Source organism: Eriocheir sinensis, chromosome 19 (assembly GCF_024679095.1).
Source record: "Eriocheir sinensis breed Jianghai 21 chromosome 19, ASM2467909v1, whole genome shotgun sequence".
Lineage (NCBI taxonomy): Eukaryota > Metazoa > Arthropoda > Malacostraca > Decapoda > Varunidae > Eriocheir > Eriocheir sinensis.
Window position 1 is genome coordinate 18,100,134 of NC_066527.1, and position 18,856 is coordinate 18,118,989.

The 18,856-nt window shown below is 43.4% G+C and overlaps 1 protein-coding gene across 8 annotated transcripts in view; it reads left to right on the forward strand.

The window, feature by feature from the left end:
- LOC127000828 (nuclear pore complex protein Nup98-Nup96-like) overlaps positions 1 to 18,856 on the forward strand; it is a 38,676-nt gene that overhangs the window by 11,792 nt on the left and 8,028 nt on the right. For all 8 annotated transcript variants that reach the window (XM_050864892.1, XM_050864886.1, XM_050864893.1 and 5 more), the window contains exons 10-24: positions 24 to 164; positions 794 to 923; positions 1,465 to 1,798; positions 2,348 to 2,618; positions 2,964 to 3,256; positions 4,282 to 4,449; positions 11,032 to 11,319; positions 12,470 to 12,560; positions 12,819 to 13,055; positions 13,747 to 13,875; positions 14,570 to 14,957; positions 15,168 to 15,225; positions 16,110 to 16,374; positions 17,271 to 17,474; positions 17,972 to 18,212. In XM_050864892.1, coding sequence (XP_050720849.1) covers positions 24 to 164; positions 794 to 923; positions 1,465 to 1,798; positions 2,348 to 2,618; positions 2,964 to 3,256; positions 4,282 to 4,449; positions 11,032 to 11,319; positions 12,470 to 12,560; positions 12,819 to 13,055; positions 13,747 to 13,875; positions 14,570 to 14,957; positions 15,168 to 15,225; positions 16,110 to 16,374; positions 17,271 to 17,474; positions 17,972 to 18,212 — 3,238 coding nt within the window. The remainder of the gene's footprint in view (positions 1 to 23; positions 165 to 793; positions 924 to 1,464; positions 1,799 to 2,347; positions 2,619 to 2,963; positions 3,257 to 4,281; positions 4,450 to 11,031; positions 11,320 to 12,469; positions 12,561 to 12,818; positions 13,056 to 13,746; positions 13,876 to 14,569; positions 14,958 to 15,167; positions 15,226 to 16,109; positions 16,375 to 17,270; positions 17,475 to 17,971; positions 18,213 to 18,856) is intronic.

The following is an 18,856-nucleotide window of genomic DNA, read 5'->3' on the forward strand; positions in this document are numbered from 1 at the left end:
CCCACATTCTCCGTTCGTTGCAGGGTTCCCCATGTCGCAGCAGAACGCACTGGGCGGCGCAGCAGGGGGAGGGATGGGCATGTTCCCTGACCTGGGCAAGCTGGTTAAGGCCATGACCGAGAAACCTGTCCTGGACCTGGCTGGGGACAAGTCATCCGCCACAGGTACGATGATCTTTGTTTTTTGTGCGTGTGTTTGTTTTATGTATTAGTATGTATGTCTAGGAGCGAAGGAGGAAGTGGGGAAGGAAGAGGGTAGTAAGTGAAGGAGGAGAGAAAGAACGAGAACGGAAGGGAGGAAAAGGAATAAGGAGGAAGAAATTTAAGTGCATTTCTATTAGTGAAGGAGGGGAATACGAGGAAGCAGGGAAAGAAGGAGACAAGCGAGAAATGAAAGGAAGAATGAAGGGAGGGAGAGGGACGGAATGGAAGACAAGGAATAAGGAAGAAGTGTATGTGCATTTCTATGAGTGAAGGAGGTGAGTAGGAGGAAGCAGGGAAAGAAGAAGACAAGCAGAAAATGAAGAACGAAGGGAGGGAGAATGGAAGGGAGGAAGAGAGATTACGAGAGACAGAACAGGAGATGAGAAATAATGAATTAGGAGGAATGGAAGGGACATAGAAAGGGAGAATGGAAGGGATGAAGCGGGTTAACGAGAGACAGAATGGGAGATGAGAAATAATGAATGGGGAGGAATGGGAGGGACAGAACAGCACATACAGGGAAATAAGGGAGAAGAAATACATGTTTAATAGCCATCACTCACCTGTAACACCTCACCTTTCTCCCCCAGGTAAAGGAAGCGACCAGGTGGCATCCAAGCTTGCCAGTTCCAACCTCAAGCCCACCTATGTGCTGTCCCCGTCCCTGGTCACCGGTTCCAAGCCCAAGCCCAGACCTGTCAACAAGCCCAACAACAACAAGTAAGAAATATGCACTCCTTGTGGGGGCCTCACTGCGACACTTTGTTTTGGTGTGTTCGTAATTTTCTTCTACTGTGATGTGTCTTTGCTCTCTGGTCTGTCAGTCTTTGCTTTTGTGTGTTTGTCTGTCTTTTGATCTTACTGTGACTGTATTGATTTTTCTGTGTCTTTCCTCTTTGTTTTTTGTTTTGTCCTCTCAGTATTTGTTGTCTTTTTCCCTTCCTTGTTGTGGCTCTTTATTGATTCTGTCTCTGTGTCTTATAGTTTGTCGGTCTCGTCTGTGGGTTTGTGTGTGTTACCAAACCTTCCCCTCATACCTCAACCCTACCCTATCCAACCAAACTCAACCCTACCTAACCTAACCCAGTGCGATTTAACCTCACCCTACCCACCTTGCCTACCTAACCACCACCTCCTTCCCTTCACAGCCACTGACCTCTAATCCAACCCTATCCAACCAGACTCAACCCTACCTAATATAACATAACATAACTACACCTAACTCAACCCAACCTTCCTTATTCCCTCCTTCCCTTCACAGCAACAACAGACACTGGCTGTTCAAGGGGCTGGAGGACCCCAACGAGGAGAGTGCCGAGGACTTCCTAAAACCCAAGAAGTACCCGAGTGTGCGTACCCTAAACTTGAAGGTGTTCCGGGGCACCAAAACCACCGACACCTCTTCCCCCGGCACTCCCATCGACACCTCAAGCAAGCTGAACGGCGAGGTGGACGGAGAGGGCGGTGGGGGGGGTGACCATCCGCCCCCTCTCACCTCCCCCCTTGGCACCCTTAGGGACTCAACGCCTCTCTCCCTCACCACCAACGGGCCCAGTCGCTCGCATGATAACTCCCCGACGCCGGATATTATCAAGGTTCGTTTGGGGGGGTGGGAGATCATATTGGGTGTGATTGTGTAGTTTTGTTCTGTTAAGGTTGTGTGTGTGTGTGTGTGTGTTTGATGGGGACGATTGTGTTGCGCGAGGTTATATGTTGGGTGTGATTGTGTAGTTCTATTTAGTTAAGGTTGTGTGTGTGTTTGAAGGGTAAGACTGTGTTTGTGTATGTAATGTGTAAGATTGTATTGCGTGGACGTGTTCTTGTGTGTGTGAGTGTGTGTGTGTGTTTGAAGGGTAAGACTGTATTGTGTGAGGTTGTGTTTGTGTAAGTAATGTGTGAGATTGTGTTGCGTGGACGTGTTCTTGTGTGTGTGTGTGTGTGTGTTTAGTAAGATTGTCTAGCTGTGTTTTGAAGGAATATTTATCTCCCCTAATATTTACCATGACATGTAAAAATAAACAAGAAAGAAAAGATTAAAAAAAAAAAATTGCTTTGTAAATATACTTAACATAATATCCTTAACTGTGCAATCACCTCATTTTATCTTTATTTATTTATTACTATTTTTTTTCCACCCCTTACAGTACCGAAGCAACATTAAGCGTCTCAATATACCGGCGGACAAGGGCGGCAGCCAGAACCCAGACGACACCCTAGTGGACCTTAATGTTCGGGCCCACCGGAGGAGCGGCCAGCACCACCACCACCACCACCACCTCGACGCAGACTCTGAGGCCAACAAGGAAAACGACAACAGCGGCAACAACAACACAAACATCTCGCTCTTCAACGCCTCGAGTGATGATGAGTTGTCGGATATGGTGCGGCAGACCCCTGAGGAACCCCACCCAGCTGGTACGTGCGTCTGTTTGTTGGTTTGTGGGTTTGTTTATTTACAGTGAGGGAGATCGCTCAAGGACGAAAAAATAAAAAGAGCAACAAAAAAAAGTGTTTGATGCTACTCCGATATAAGAAAAAAAATGAGTGTGTGTGTGTGTGAGAAAGAGAGAGAGAGAGATTTGATTTATTTCCAGTTTCCATGCGCAGTAAATCCATTCAGCTTAATCTTTTATGCTTAAATGTAATACTTGTCCAACCTTTTTCCTCCTCCTCTTCTTCTTTCACATTCTTCAAACAAATGAAAAAAGGAAGGAGGAAAAAAATATACTTATCTAATCTTTCTCCCTCCTTCACCCCAAGGCGTCAAGCTCCACCGTCCAGGCTACTACACGCTGCCCCCCTTGGACGAAGTAGCGCAGATGGTCATCACCGACAGCGACAACAACAACGAGGGGGCCGCCAACAAGCGCTGCCCCGTCGAGAACTTCACCGTTGGGCGCTATGGGTACGGCAACGTGTGCTTCCTGGGGGTGACGGACGTGGCGGGGCTGGACCTGGACGCCAACGTGTTCATCGTGCGGAAGCAGGTGGAGGTCTACCCACCAGGAACCACCAAGCCTCCACGTGGCCGTCAGCTCAACCGCCCTGCCATTGTGAGTGTTAGGTTGGAGTGTGGGTGTGGTTGAGGGTGGATACTGTGGATATGGGTTTGGTTGTTGGTGGGTAGATGGAAAGGTTGGGTGCTTGAGAGAGTGTTGTTAGGTTGGAGTGTGGGTGTGGTTGGGGGTGTTTGAGAGGGTGGATAGTGTGGATGTGGGTGGGTAGGATGGATGCTAGGGTAAATGGAAAGGTTGGGTGGTTGAGAGAGTGTCATGGGTTGAGTATGTTAGGGTGGGTAACTAGGTGGAATATTTGTGTGGTGTTCGGTTGGAGGGTATGGGTGAGGGGGTATGGTGTTTGTGGGTGTGTTTAAATGACTTGCCCAAAAACCTAACTGGATCTAACTACTCATCCCCTATGCTGTCCAAATCCCTTATGCAAAACTAACCGGCATATTCAGTCTTTCAAGAGGGGAGGGAGTATGAAGACACCTTTCCATCTGAATTTGACCTCTCTTCTGGTCTCTTAGTACTCTCCTCTTCTACATGAGCAGCATTTTATTTAATTTCTTTCATGGTGCTTCTGTTGATGTAAAAATAATGCTAACCTAACCTAATAATGCCCACTCTAACCTAACCAAACTAAACCTATCCATGCCCATCCTAGCAAGACTAAACTGTACCTAACCAAGCTGACCCTAACCTAACCTAACAAAGCCCACCCTAACCTAACCAAACTAAACCTATCCACGCCCATCCTAACAAGACTAAACTGAACCTAACCAAGCTGACCCTAACCTAACAATACCCACCCTAACCTAACCTAACACCCACCCTAACCTAACCTAACACCCACCCTAACCTAACCAAACTAAACCTATCCATGCCCAACCTAATAGACTATACTGAACCTAACCAATCTGACCCTAACCTAACCTAACCTTACAATGCCCACCCTAACCTAACCTAACCTAACCTAACCTAACCTAACTAAACCTATCCACACCCAACCTGATAAGACTAAATTGAACCTAACCAACCCTAACCTAACCTTACCCATCCCTCTCCCTCCCACACAGGTGACTCTGGACTGCGTGTGGCCGGTGGACAAGACGACGCGCGAGGTGATCAAGTCCCCGGAGCGGCTGCAGGCCATGGGGTGGACGGAGTACCTGGAGAAGCAGTGCGTCAAGATGGAGGCGTCCTTCCTCGAGTACCGCCCCGAGACTGGCTCCTGGGTCTTCAAGGTACCGGGCTTCTGAGCGACTCTTTCTGTTGGCTCTTGTGTTCTCTTGTAGTGCTGTGCTGCATTTCTTGTATTGATGTGTGTAGTTTTTTTATTATAGGTATGCTCATTGATCGTATATTTCTTTTGCTATTTTCCTTATCTTATAGTTTTTTTTATAGTCACTCCTTTATAATTTCTTTTTCTACATTGTTTTAACTTGCCTGTAACTCATATGTATTTATTTATCACTTTTCCTGTCTTTTTTATTAATATTTGGTAGTTTTTTGTGTTTGTTCTGTCTTATTGATCTTTACTCTGATTGGTCTTGTGTCCTCTTGTATTACTGGGCTGCATTTGTTGTTCCAGTTATTTTATTTCACTTCATAGTTCTACTCCTTTATGCTTCTCCTATTTCTCTCTTCATTATTTACTGACCTGTAGTTGTTAATTTCTTGCCTCTATGTCAACTTTTGGTAATGCTCTTATACTTATTTTCATCTATATTTTTTTCCATCTCAGTATTTCCTGTTTTGTACATGTTTTATTTACCTTTTGTGTGGTACAGTTTGGTGGTGATCAGCTGTGTCCATTTAAGTCTTGCAGGCAGCCAGATAATGTTTAAACTTGTACCTGTTTGTGTCATACTTATATTGATGGCACACAACTTAATCCATTATGGTTCTCGAGGCAGCCAGATATATGGTTTTACTTATATATCAATGTTCTTAATAACTGAGTGTAATATATCATTTTACTTGTCTATGTATGTTCTGATAATAGTTCTTTTTGTCGACATCATTTTAATAATTTCCCTTCACCTTTTTATCAGTTTCCATTCACTGCTGTCTTCTACTTTCTATTGCATTTACTCTACATTTTATTTACATATATATGACCTGGTTGTAGGTTTTTTATCATCGTTGTTTTAATACTTATCCCCTATCCGATTTTATCACTTTTCCATTCACTGCTGTCTTCTACTTTCTATTGCATTTACTCTACCTTTTACTTGTCTATATTATTCATTCTGGTTATAGCGTATTCTGTTGTTGTATTCTTCCTTACCCTCCATCTCTTTCTATTAGTTTTCCATGAGGTGTTGAGGTGTTTTACGTGTGTAGTTTGACATGTATGTGCGCAAGACAGCACATACGTATCACACCTGTATATTAATCTAAACACCAATGCTAACGTGACATTGCCCCAAGAATACAAGGGAAGACAAACTTGTATTCCGTGTGTGAAGCTTAACTTTTGATCGTAAGCTTGACTAACTTTGCTGCTTTCTTTTATTGTTTGCAAAGATTTGTGCTCAACTCGCCATCAACATCTGCTGGCATTGTTCAAATTTGCAAACTTTGGCCAACTTGCTTTTATATAACTTGTGAACTTTTATGCATTGGTTTTGATATTAGCCGGTGATTTTAAACGTGGTGAAGCTCACGTCAGATGCTTTTTAAATGTCGTATTGGTATTTATTAATGGTTTGCGGCTAGTGTGGCTCTTTTATTTTATTTTTTGTGATGGAGTTAGTTAGAAGTGTTTGATTTTCACAGTTCAGTTAAAATATTACGTACTCAGTTGTAAAAAGTTATATATAGAAGAATAATCGACAAAACCATCTCACCACGCCTTGAAAAACATATAAAAAAGACAAATCAGCCGCAATATTATTAATGGAAACTAATATGACGTTTCAAAAATATTCTGAGTTGTGTTTTTAATAATTTTCTCTTTTTTTATATATACTGTATATGTAAATGAAGTTTGCTCACAGGTCACCCATGGCAGATAGTTTTTATATACCCCACCTGAATATAAATGCATGGGGCACTAACATAGATTTATCGTGTATTTATGCCATGGCCGATAACATCTGTTCCCTCTATTGTATATATATTAACGGGGGACTGAAGTAGATTTAGATCCCAATTCTCAGACACTTTCGGCTTTCACAACAAACGCTTCCAAAGGCCACGAAGGAGATTAGTCAGATAGAACAAATATACAAATTAACATAAACACATTAACTAAGACAGTGTAATCTTAGGCTCAATTTTAATACGAGACGATCAATAATTGTATAAATGTAGATAGTACCCCATAGATGATTTTATTGGTGATTGTCTTACATTATCACCTATGATATTGGATAGCAAGACAGATGCGGGCCTTAATTTGTGTTATGTAGTAGAAGATGCAAATGTATAATGTAGCCGATAGAGCTTAATCTTTGGCGCTCTTGAATCATATCCTTGTAAATATTGGAATTGTGTTTTATATGTAACTTTAAACTGTAGTGATTTATTTTATTATACCTAAGCAGTTAAATAACCCTGATAACATTATTGATACCGTATATATTCATGTAAAAAATCAACCCTTTACTAGACTATGATAAATTAGATGGAGGGAGAAATTTGACCCCTTATAAAGTTAGAAATAGACAATAAATTTACCTTGCCAGTCAGCCATCATCTATCTGTTCTTCCTATGTATGTCAGACCCCTAAATAATCATCCAAGAATTAAACCTTTACATGGATATATTTACGGTACATACATGAGTCAGGCGTTTGAGAGTTGATATATATCACACCTGTCACGGGGCTGAGGTGGAGTGCCGCTGGGTGAAATGCCGTCTCCACCACCTCCGCTGTTTCTGCTGCTGATGTGTGGGAGATAGAGGAAAAGGGAAGGAACTTGTGTTGGTGAATTTCAAAGGGGTGTTATGCGGCTTGCAAGAACACAGGCGCTGTATCAAGGAATTAAGAAGAAGAAAACTAAAAAGATTCATGAAACTTAGGAGGAAAAAAGCCCAAACACCCACAGAAAAATTAATACAATGTCATGAAGCAAATCAGAGAACCAAGAAAATTACTAGTGGATAATTAGACAAGTTATACCCTTCAAGTCCTATGGAAAACATCATTACAAGCAGTGAGGAAGGAGGAACAGCAAGAGGAAATAAAGAGGCAACAGGAACAGACCAGAACTTAAAGACAACACATGTAAGACAAGCTGTTGGTGCAAGATAAACTTCCGATCACTCAACGCTTTAGTCCTGGTGGCTGCTTGTAAGAAAGATGGGAAGGAGGCAAAACTGGAGGCTGAAGTGTGTGTGTGTGTGTGTGTGTGTTATTGTAGTGAATATGTGACTGTGTGTGCATTTGTAGTGTATGTGTTGCTGTGTGTGTGTGTGTGTGTGTGTGTGTTTTGTTTCCTTTGCTATCTCCCTCCCCTATTTCCTCTCCCTAATCACCTTCCCTTGCTCTCTCTGTGTACATGTGTGTGTGTGTGTGTTTATGAATGAGCAATCTACTGTGTGTGTATGACATATTCTAAGCTGAAGACGAGAATTTAAGAGGCAGAAGAATTCCCACATAGACAGATAGCAATATAGTTTAATAGAGAAAGCATTTATAGTGTCAATTATTCCGGGGCAGAGAATTTAATGTGCAAAGTTGTATATTTGACCTTCAAGGAGCATGTTCTTGTGTCAGTGGATGTGATCTCAGTTGTATAGTTGGTAACAAGGGATGTAAACTGCCTTGTGTGTCCTGGTGGGTGTGACAAGGTGTGACTGAGCTAGTGGACTGTTCCTCGGCCACACCAGTCACTCGTCACCCAGCCACTTACAAGCCAGTCAGTCTGTCAGTAAGTAATGACTGTGGGTCGTATTATAAGACATCACCCAAGGACACACATTTGACAAGGCTTTCGTATGAGTTGCAGGCATTTCCAGGAGTAGTTTTATGACCCTGGTGGTAGTGTGACTTCTTCTGTGCCATGACCTGAAGAAACACTCATTATAACCCAGCTGATCCCCTTTTGACCTTCAGAAATAGCTGATGTGAGGGTCAAAGTGTCTTATAATATCGACCTGTAGCCCGATTCCTATGTAGCCTTAAGATCTGTGTCATGGTATGTGTCCAGATGACTAAGATTCACATGTATTTTTGTATTGGTTGGAGTGTTTTAATATATATGTTTAGAGATTTATGATAACCAGTGCATTTATCTTGTTTAGGCAAATGAGTCAGGCACATTAGTATAACCTTAGCTAGTGAGTTTTATGTATCCTTAGCTCAGCAGTTTAGATTATCGTGAAACTGCACCTCTACCACCATTGCCAGATTGTCGTACACAGAGCATAGTATTTACCGGTATCTGACGCTTAACTATTGCCAGGAAACATCAGGATCTAACTCCTTTAACGATAACTATAAATGAGTTTCGTTATTGGGGCCCAGAAGATAGTTTGGGGGTAGGAAGTTGGGAAATATAATCGGCTGAGTACGACAATCGGGCAATGTTGACCTCTACCCTCTAGTAAGCTGAATGTGTAGGAAAAGCGAAGGAGGTTGTGTCGGTAAATTTCAAAGGGATAGGCAGGTAAATATCAATGTTATAAGAACTGCGATTTACAATTTATTTATGTGATTTTTCAGTTTACACTCGTCAGTTAACGTTCTTGAAATGCTCGCTGTAATCACGCGTTCGGTCCAGTGTTCATTATCTTTGTCTGTTTGCCTCCGGTGCTTACCAGCGTGTGTGGCCGAGGCAAGGTTTTATGATTATGCCCTGGTGTGTTGCTTGCCCCTGTCGCTCTTTTGGCCACTCTCTACTTTTATCTTTTTATAGGAGCAGCGACTGTCGGGCTTTACAGTCATCCCTCAAATAGTATGGTTTCCGATAGTTCGGTTTTGGTTTTATGTGGATTTTCTAAGATTTTTTAGGATTTTTAAATTTCTCGACAAGCAGGAAATATAAAAATCCGAACTATTGGAAACTACACTATTTGAGGGACGACTGTCTTTTCTATGCTTTTTTTATGCCCTTGAGCTGCTTCCTTTCCTGTAATAAAAAAAATGAGGTCATATCACATTCATGTCAGCATTTTGTACCATTTCCTTGACTTAGCTTGGAGAATCTTTATATTATTGAGCTTAAAGAGGGTGTGTAGAGTTTTCTCCTCTGCAGTGGGTGGTACATGGAAAGCCTCTCAGCAGTGACCAGACTGTCCTGCGGGGAGGCTCCTTGATCCTTAGTTACTCTTTGCCGTCTCTGAAACACCATGTAATTATAGTTTGTAGTTTGCAGCTTATGTGGGACAAGTTTCCTGCAGGGTGTCTCTGAGGAACATGTTTGAAGTAGCTTGTGTGAGCCCTCCAAGTAGATATTTTGAGTGAGTGAAGAAGTGAAGTGCGGATATCCCCCTTGATGTTAGGCCCACAGGCACTATTGGAGGCAGAGCTAAATTGTCACTTCACTGTTACTCGGCTTAATATATTTTTTATCCTAGTTAACCACATGACATCCACGCTTCACCGGCTCACTCCGCTATCATCATCTCTGTCACCTACGTACTTGTTATGAGCAGACACTCGGTACCTTTCCTTTGCATGTAATAAAGGTGTGCACTGAAGTACTGTTTCAGTCACCCAAGACCCACGCCACCACGCCCACGCTGATGGCTGCCCGGTGTTGTGTTTCTTTGCGTCCCCCTATTTCCAGCTGTCCGTCTTGTTCACAAACCAAGAGGCAGATTGCTGTTAACTTGTATGGATCCTCGTACACAGCTGGGCGGGTGTACATGGCTGTCCCCCCAGTGTTTTCAAGCACAGGAGGGCATATTCTTTATTTTATTCTTTGTTTTATTCTTTCATTAGAAAACATCAATGAATCCACTACAGCGCTCTGTTTTGTAATAGGTGAAGTGAAGGACCAATAAATACCCTTCATATATACAGGAAATAGCATCTTGTTATTAAAAAAAAAAAAAAAATCTTACCCAACCAGCTGCGTACACGGATCCATGTTCATAGCAATCCACCTTTTGGCTTGTAAACAAAATGGGCAGCCAGATATAGGAGGACGCAGCGAAACACGACACCTGTGCTGCCTCTTCCAGTAACTGTCTCCCTTGTCTGTCAGCCTACCACTCGGCGTGTACAGACATAGACTAAAATTGGGCCAGCTTGTTAACCCATCAGCTGACTGGCTAGTTGGCTGACTGACTAACTGACTGGCTCTGGTTAATTGGCTGCTTGTAGACTAAAATGATTGGCATATAACTGTTATTTATAAGGGAGTTTGGTAATATTCTAAATTCTATAGTGAAAATTAGACTGGTTAAGGGTGTGTTTGTTCTCAGATACTGGGGATACTTGAGGCACCTGGAGGGAAAGGGAATGGCAGGCTATCCAGGAAGAACAAGGTATGAGTTGCAAGGGAAAAGTGACCCTCGGTACAGCAAGCACAAGGTCACTTTTCCCCTGCAGCTTGTGTCTTGTTCTCCCTGCGATGTGTATCTTGCCTCTACCGGCGCAGACTATAAGAAAATGGCTTTGTCCCTTACACCCATTCTCCTCCAGTTGCCTCAAATGAGAAATCTATTTTGCTTGGTATTCTTGCCTTGGAGAACACATGAAAAAGGAGAGAACAAGAACAGGAACGTACAGCGGAAAAAAGTAGAATGATAGAGAGAGTGAGGGAGATAGAAACAGATGGAACGGAACCTAAAGCAGTAAGTGATGAGGAGAGAGAGGAAGGAAAAATGAGGGAAAACAAGAAGCTGGAGGCATTTTCTTTTATTACAGGTGAAACACTTCTCTAAATACGGCCTCCAAGACGACAATGACGAGGAGGAGATGGTGACTGTCCCCCCCAAGCAGCTGCAACCCCCCTCCGACGGCCTCCTGCCCCCCCTCACCTCCGCCGCTGCCTCCACCACCTCCTCCCTCCTGCCCCTCACCCTCCCCCACAAGCCAGTGTCAGGGGGGCCGCCCATCACTGCCCTCACCTCTCCCCCCCCTCAGTTCTCCCTTGGCCACACCACCGCTGCCATCTCCTCCGCCACCACCACCACCGCGGCGCTCTCACAGGCTGTAAGTTATCATCAGGGAGTAAGTACTTACTGTTTTGGTGACGTGCTTCGTTACTTGGTTTAAGAAATATGTTTTAAGGGTTTTGAAAATGATCAGAAACACAAATATGAAATGGAGATAAAGGAGGACTTGATAGACTTTTCTCTCTCTTGAAGATAGGAAGAGGGAAGAGAGCTTAAGTTTCAACACTCACAAAAAAAAGTGAATAAATGAGAGTAATGGAAACTTATTACAGACACTATTAACAGACTTTAACAGACAATTTCTTTCTTACAAGATAAAGAGCGAGGGAAGAGAACCTAAGTTATAAAAAATACATAACCAGATTTAGGAATGTTCGATGAAAAGTCAAAAACTCGTTAACCCTCTCGGGCACTTTCATGCCAATGGTGTGTATACATGTTTAGGGCCCAAGTGCACCTTCAACCCAATGGCTTAAATGGGAACGAAAATGTTATTATGAAGTACTTATGTTCATCCCAATGGTATCACTTTCTGGTTGAGAATAAGTAAACTACAACTAATAACAAAGCCACTGATACATTATTTATAAGGGTGAGTGCAGTCTTTGGGGTGAAAAGTGAGTGAGAAACAAATTATATTGGTGCATGAAAACTGTCTGGAGCCGGCCACAGCAGGGAGGTCACAGGTGGGCACAGAGAAGAAAATTCATTAAAACTTATGGTCCGTGAGAAGGTCAATAACTCAATCAACCCCTTTTTTTTTCACTAAGGTATAAAAAGAGGGAAGTTGCAAAGAGGGCCTGAGTTACAAAAATATACCGGTGAAATAAATGTATTTACTTAAACCCGGTAGCTGCGGGGATCAAGTTTCTTAAAGGCCCCTCTAAGCGAGAAAAATGAGAAAAAATCATCACTCACGCAAACCATTTCATAATATATAAACGCAATTGTCATCAGTTTATGCATCATCTCTTTTTGGGGGGTTTATATCATGGCAAAAATTTGGCCCGTCGCTGCTGCACAGTAAAGCCACAAATTTGGCCCGTCGCTGCTACACGGTAAAGCCACAAATTTGGCCCGTCGCTGCTACACGGTAAAGCCACAAATTTGGCCCGTCGCTGCTACCGGATTAAGAAACACATCACGCAAACAATTTACCACCCTCCTCCCTCCCCCTCCCCCACCAGGCCGGGCAAAGCAGGTTCCTGGACGCAGCGCTGCAGGACACACAGTCAGCTGAGGATGACATGCTGGACTCTGTCTTAGCCAAGGAGCCAGGTGGGTCATCACTCTTACCTGTCCCCACCTTCCTTTATGATGTGTAGGACAGGTAGTTTATGACTTGCCAGGTAGATGAAAGTAATTGCCTGGTAGATTATGATAAGGCTTTTTTGTGTTGTATTCATATAATATTGATAATAGGTAATGAAAATGGTAGAGTACAACACCACCACCACCACCACTCACCACCATCACCACTAATACCCACCACCACCACCTCAACCTCATCACCACCACCACCTCATTACCCCACAGAAGAGAGTGCCTCCCTGAGTGTGCTGTCCCCGAGTGCCGAGCGCCTGACGGTTGTGTCGCACGTGGTGCCGAGAACCGTCCAGCTCGCCAAAATGCAGCTGTTTGGTGGGCGCGAGGAAGAAGAGGAGGAGGAGGCCGAGGACATGGGGACTATGGGGCGGGACATGCAATCCTTCACCACCACCGCTGCCTCCGCCACCCCTAGAGAAGGCACCCCAACGCTTCTGTCCTCTAAGGGTGAGTACCGGTTCGTCCAGTCATTCACGTACATTCTTAACCCGTCCGCTGCGATTAGCACGGATTTTGCCTTCACTGGTAGCCTGGCAACATATACTCCCAGGTCTTTCTCTGCCTCTGTGGTGGATAGTGGAGTGTTTCCCATGTGGTATTGGTGTGCTGGATATCCCCTCCCAAGGTGCAGGACTTTACATTTTTCTTCGTTGAACTGTAGCAGCCACTTTTTGCTCCATTCCTGTAGCTTGGTGATGTCTTCTTGCAGGAAATCTGCAGTCAAGGGGTCAATTACTTGTGATTTCTTAATTTTATGACCCTCACACCCACTGAATCTGGACCCTAAAAACATTATTAGTTATTATTTATTTTATTTGTATTGATTTTTTTTATTTTTTACAATAAAGAAAGCAACTCAAGGGCTAATAGAACAAAAAAAACAAAAATGCCTGCCAAGAACTGCTCCTGAAAAGATTTAAAAGATAGAAATGGGTTATCGAGTTATTATTATTATTATTATTATTATTATTATTATTATTATTATTATTATTATTATTATTATTATCCACAGTGTTATTAGTTTCTTTACAGTAATTGAAGCAGCTCAAGGAAAAAAAACCCACTAAGATCTATTAAAAAAAAGAGAATTAAGTTATTATTATTATTTTATTTATTTATTTATTTTTATTCCCTGCAGTGGCCAACAAGCGGCGGATGGTGTCGGGTGACCTGGGTGCCAGTCGGGTGTCCAGCCCATCGCAGGGGGAGGCCAGGCCCAGACCGGGTGCCACCCCCTCAACGCCAAGGCCAGGCACACCCAAGCAAGGTCAGGAGAGAGGGGAAGGTTTTACTCTAGGTTTCTCTGTTGATCTTTATTCCTTTATCCATCTATGTTTGTCTCTATCCATTCTCGTTATCTGTATCCATCTGTGTTTGTCTCTATCCATCCTCTTTATCTTTATCCATGTGTATGTTTGTCTCCCTTGCATTTAGCTTTGATTTAATATTTTAGGGGCATGAAAGTGGTTGTTTTTTCACATTTTTCTCTCCCTCTTCCTCCTCCTCCTTTTGCTTTTCCTATTTAACCCACTTAACATCTACTATTTTGTCTCTACTCCTTCCTCCCCTTCTACAAATCTTTTCACCCATCATACCATCATCACCCCTCTACCCACACTCCTCCTTTACTCTTCCTCCTCCTCCTCTAGTTTTCCTATTTAACCCACTTAACATCTACTCTTTTGTCTCTACTCCTTCCTCCTCTTCTACTAATCTTATCACCCATCATACCATCCTCACCTCCTTACCCACACCCCACTCAACACATCTATTATTTGTCTGTTTTTACTCCTTCCTCTTCTACTCTTCACCCATCACACCATCCTCACCCCCAAATCCACACCCCACTCAACACGTCTGTTTTTACTCTTTCCTTCTCTTCAACCTGTCTTCTCTCACCCATCACACCACCCTCACCCCCTTACTCACACCTCACAGCACATTCCATTATCCCCAAACAGGCCGTGAGGAGGAGCAACCAAGCCTTCACGAGCCGCGCACCGAGTACCAACTATTGCCGAGTAGCTGGGAGCAGGAGGCAGGCCGGGAGGAGGCTGGCCACGTCCCTCCCCAGCACCGCACCACACAAGTCCCATTAGCCGATTCCCTGCTGTCCGGGGCGCACCGCTGCCTCGCCGACATGGGGGCGTTCATGGGGCGCACCTTCAGGGTCGGATGGGGCCCCGGGTGGACGCTAGCGCACGTCGGTCCTGGCCTGGCGGTGGAGCAGGACGGGTCAGGCCAGGACATGGAGTCAGTGCCATCCTCGCCAACTCCCCCGCCCTCGTTCCTCTTCGCAGGCTCCCTGGCTAGTCGTCCTAAGGTGGCTAGGGCTGTGGAGGGACCCAGGTGTGTATAGGGACATGGGAGAGGTCAGGGTATGGGGCTGTATTTGTACGATGTGGTGTGTGTGTGTGTGTGTATTTGTTGGAAGGACATTTGCTGTGTGGGGCCAGGGAAGTGTTATAGCCATTTTGACCCTCTTGAACATTAGAAGATCGCTAATAATGGTTATAATAGAAATACATTGTGGTGTGGTAATGCATGATTTTGTTTCAGTTACAAAGTCCTGGTGGAGCAGCTGCACACCGTCAATCCAGAGCGTGGGGCCATCTCGGTAAGTAGGAACGATTATAAACTGGACATATAGGGTTGTATTAAGAGACATTTCGCCGCCCAAGAACACATATTTGACAAGGCTTTCGTAGGAGTTGTGGGCATTTCCAGGAGTAGTTTTGTGACCCTGGTGGTAGTTTGACCCTTCTTCTGTACTGTGAACCTAAAGAAACACATATTTGACAAGGCTTTCATAGGAGTTGTGGGCATTTCCAGGGATAGTTTTATGACCCTGGTGGTAGTCTGACCCTTCTTCTGTACCATGAACCTAAAGAAACACTCATTAGAACCCGACTGACCCCCTCTTTAACCTTTAGAAATTGTTAATGTAAGAAGCGAAAGTGTCTTAAAATACCAACCATAGTCTGTAGAAGAGAGTCATGTCACCCTAGTAATTGATTTATGGAGATTCATAAGTGACCTCATCATTTAGTATTGCCTTATCACCCTATCTTGTAAATTGACTGTTCACCCCAACACCTCATTCACTTAAAACTCACCCCATCCTTTCCAGTAACCATCACCTCATCTTTTAATAAGGTTTCCAGTCATCCTATCAATCACCCCATCCTGTAATAAGTTTTCCCATCACCCCATCCTGTAATAAGTTCTCCCATCACCCCATCCTGTAATAAATTCTCCCATCACCCCATCCTGTAGTAAGCTTTCCATTCACCCCATCTTGTGACCAGTCTTCCCCTCACCCCATCCTGTAATAAGTTCTCCCATCACCCCATCCTGTAGTAAACTTTCCATTCACCCCATCCTGTGACCAGTCTTCCCCTCACCCCATCCTATAATAAGTTCTCCCATCACCCCATCCTGCAGTAAGCTTTCCATTCACCCCATCCTGTGACCAGTCCTCCCCTCACCCCATCTTCTCAGGCCCTGGTGGAGGACTGTCTGGGGTGCATACTGGAGCACAGCATTCTGGAGGGGGCTGACGACATGGCTGACCTCACCACCGCCTCCACCGCCGCCGCCCCCCCCAGCTGCCCCTCCTTCAGGCCGCTCAAGGACGTGGAGCTCCTGCACCAGCTGGCGGACACAGCGGACTCACACCCTAACCACCAGGAGGCCATCGTCAGGGAGATCCTGTCGCTGTGTGTGGCTCTATGGGGTCGCCTGGACTTCTATTCACCGGAGAGTGGTATGTTGTGTGTGTGTGTGTGTGTGTGTTTACTTAGTTGTAGTTTTACAGGGTCTGGGCTTATGCTCGTGTGATCCCGTCTCCGTATCTGTATTTATCCAACTTTTCCTTAAAGCTTTGCACACTCTTCGCCGATACTACATCCTCACTTAGTCTGTTCCAAACCTCTATATTTCTTTGTGGGAAGCTATATTTCTTTATGTCTCTCAAGCATCTTCCTTTCCTCAATTTTTTACTGTGTCCTCTGTGTGTGTGTGTGTGTGTGTGTGTGTGTGTGTGTGTGTGTGTGTTGCTATCTTAGGAGTGAAAAGTTTAACCCAGTAACTTTTGTGTTGAAAAAAAAAAATGTTAATCTTTACCTAAGAATGCAGAACAATTAAATAAGTAAAAAAGAAAAAAGATAGAAGTAAGAAGAAGAAAGAAACTAAGATCAAAATAAAAGAAGTAAGATACAGGAAATAAGATAGAAGAGAAAGAAATAATAAGAAGAAAGGAACTAAGATTAAAATAAAACAAGATAGAAGTAAAAGAAAATAGACAAGTAAAAGAAGTAAGAAATAACTAAGTAAAAAATCACCCAGCCACAGGGTTGGCAATGATTAAATCAAATTGATTTAATCAAATGATTAAATCATTGAAAGTTTCTTTACTAACTTGGGATAAATCACTCAGTAGGAATATATATATATATATATATATATATATATATATATATATATATATATATATATATATATATATATATATATATATATATATATATATATATATATTATATATATATATATATATATATATATATATATATATATATATATATATATATATCCCAGCCATCACCCAAGACACTCATCCACCTTCTCACCCATCCTCACCCACCTTATCTTCCTTTCCAGACGGGGAGAGTGAGTACAGCATCTCCAGGTCGCGCGTTGAGGCAGTGAGTCAGTGGCTGGAGGTGGTAAGCCAGGAGACGGTGGTGCAGGAGGTGGGGGCTGCGCTGGGGCCTGACGGAGGTGAGGAGGGCTATCTAGAGGCTATCCTTGCACACCTCTCAGCCCGGCAGGTGTCCCAGGCGTGTGTGTTGGCCCAGGACAGAGGTGAGTGTGTGTATTTACCTAGTTGTATATTGGTCCTGAGTTACCCTTGTATGGCCCTGTCTCCATGTCTATAATTGTCCAGTTTTTTTCTTCAATTGCCATATACTCTTTGCCTCCAGTACCTCTTCTTCTAACTCATTCTAAGTATTCATATTTAAGTTATTTAGATTTGTATATCCTTTGTGTGTGTACGTTTGTGTGTATGGGAAGGAGAAAGGGAGAGGGGAGGATGCATGTGTGTGTGTGTGTGTGTGTGTGTATGTGTGTGAGAGCAAGGTCAAAGATATGGTATTATTATGACTTGTGTTACTGCGTGTTATAACTAAATGAGTGTGACTTAAGACAGTATATGTATGAAGTTATTCTAGTCACTGGGGATTGGTAACACTGTGTATGAGTGAGTGTATACATAGGTAAGCTTAAAGATATGTACATTATACTTATCAGCATCAAGGCACCACTCAATAACTCCCCCCCTCATCTCTCTTCCTCCCTAGGCGACCACCACCTGGCCCTGCTACTGGCACAAGCTTGTATGGGCCAGGACTCGCCGAGGCTGATCATGGCGGACCAACTGGCCAACTGGGGCGAGGGCGGGACGGACGCCCTCATGTCCCCAACCCGCCTCACCCTCTACACCCTATTGGCGGGCGCGGCGACCCACCAGGCAACCACCAACGCCACCCTCAACACCTGCACTGGACTGGACTGGCGGCGGGCATTGGCACTGCATCTGTGGTGAGTGCCAATGGTGGACTGAGTGCTGGGCTATGTTCATGGTATTGTTATTATTATTGTTATTATTATTATTTTTTTTTATTTATTTATTTATTTTTTTTACCATTATTATTATTATTATTATTATTATTTTTTTTTTTAGGAGCTACATGTCCATAGAATTTTCCTTTTCATATCTTCTTTTCATTATATGTTTTTTTCTCGTGTGGCTGCAGTGCACGGTGTCATTTCTCTTCATTGATATTATTATGATTATTATTTTATTTATGTATTTGTTTTATTTCTTTATTTATTTTTATTTTTTGAGCAGCATGTCTATAGAATTTTTCCTGTTTGTGTCAGTCTTCACTATTTTTCTTTTCTTTTTTCTTTTTATGAGCCTTACATCCAAAGTTTGTTTTCCTGTATTTGTCATGTTTCTTCATAATTATATTTGTTTTAGGACCAATATGTCCAAAGAATTTTCCTGCTGGTTTGGTGTTTGTCTTTTTGGATATCTGTATTTGTTTCTCTCGGTCTCTCATGCAACTCATACAAACACACACACTCACTACCCCCCCCCCTCCCCCCCCTCTCACACACACACACACACACAGGAGCAACAACCCCCCCCCCCCATAATCCCTGTAAATTATTCTTCTTCA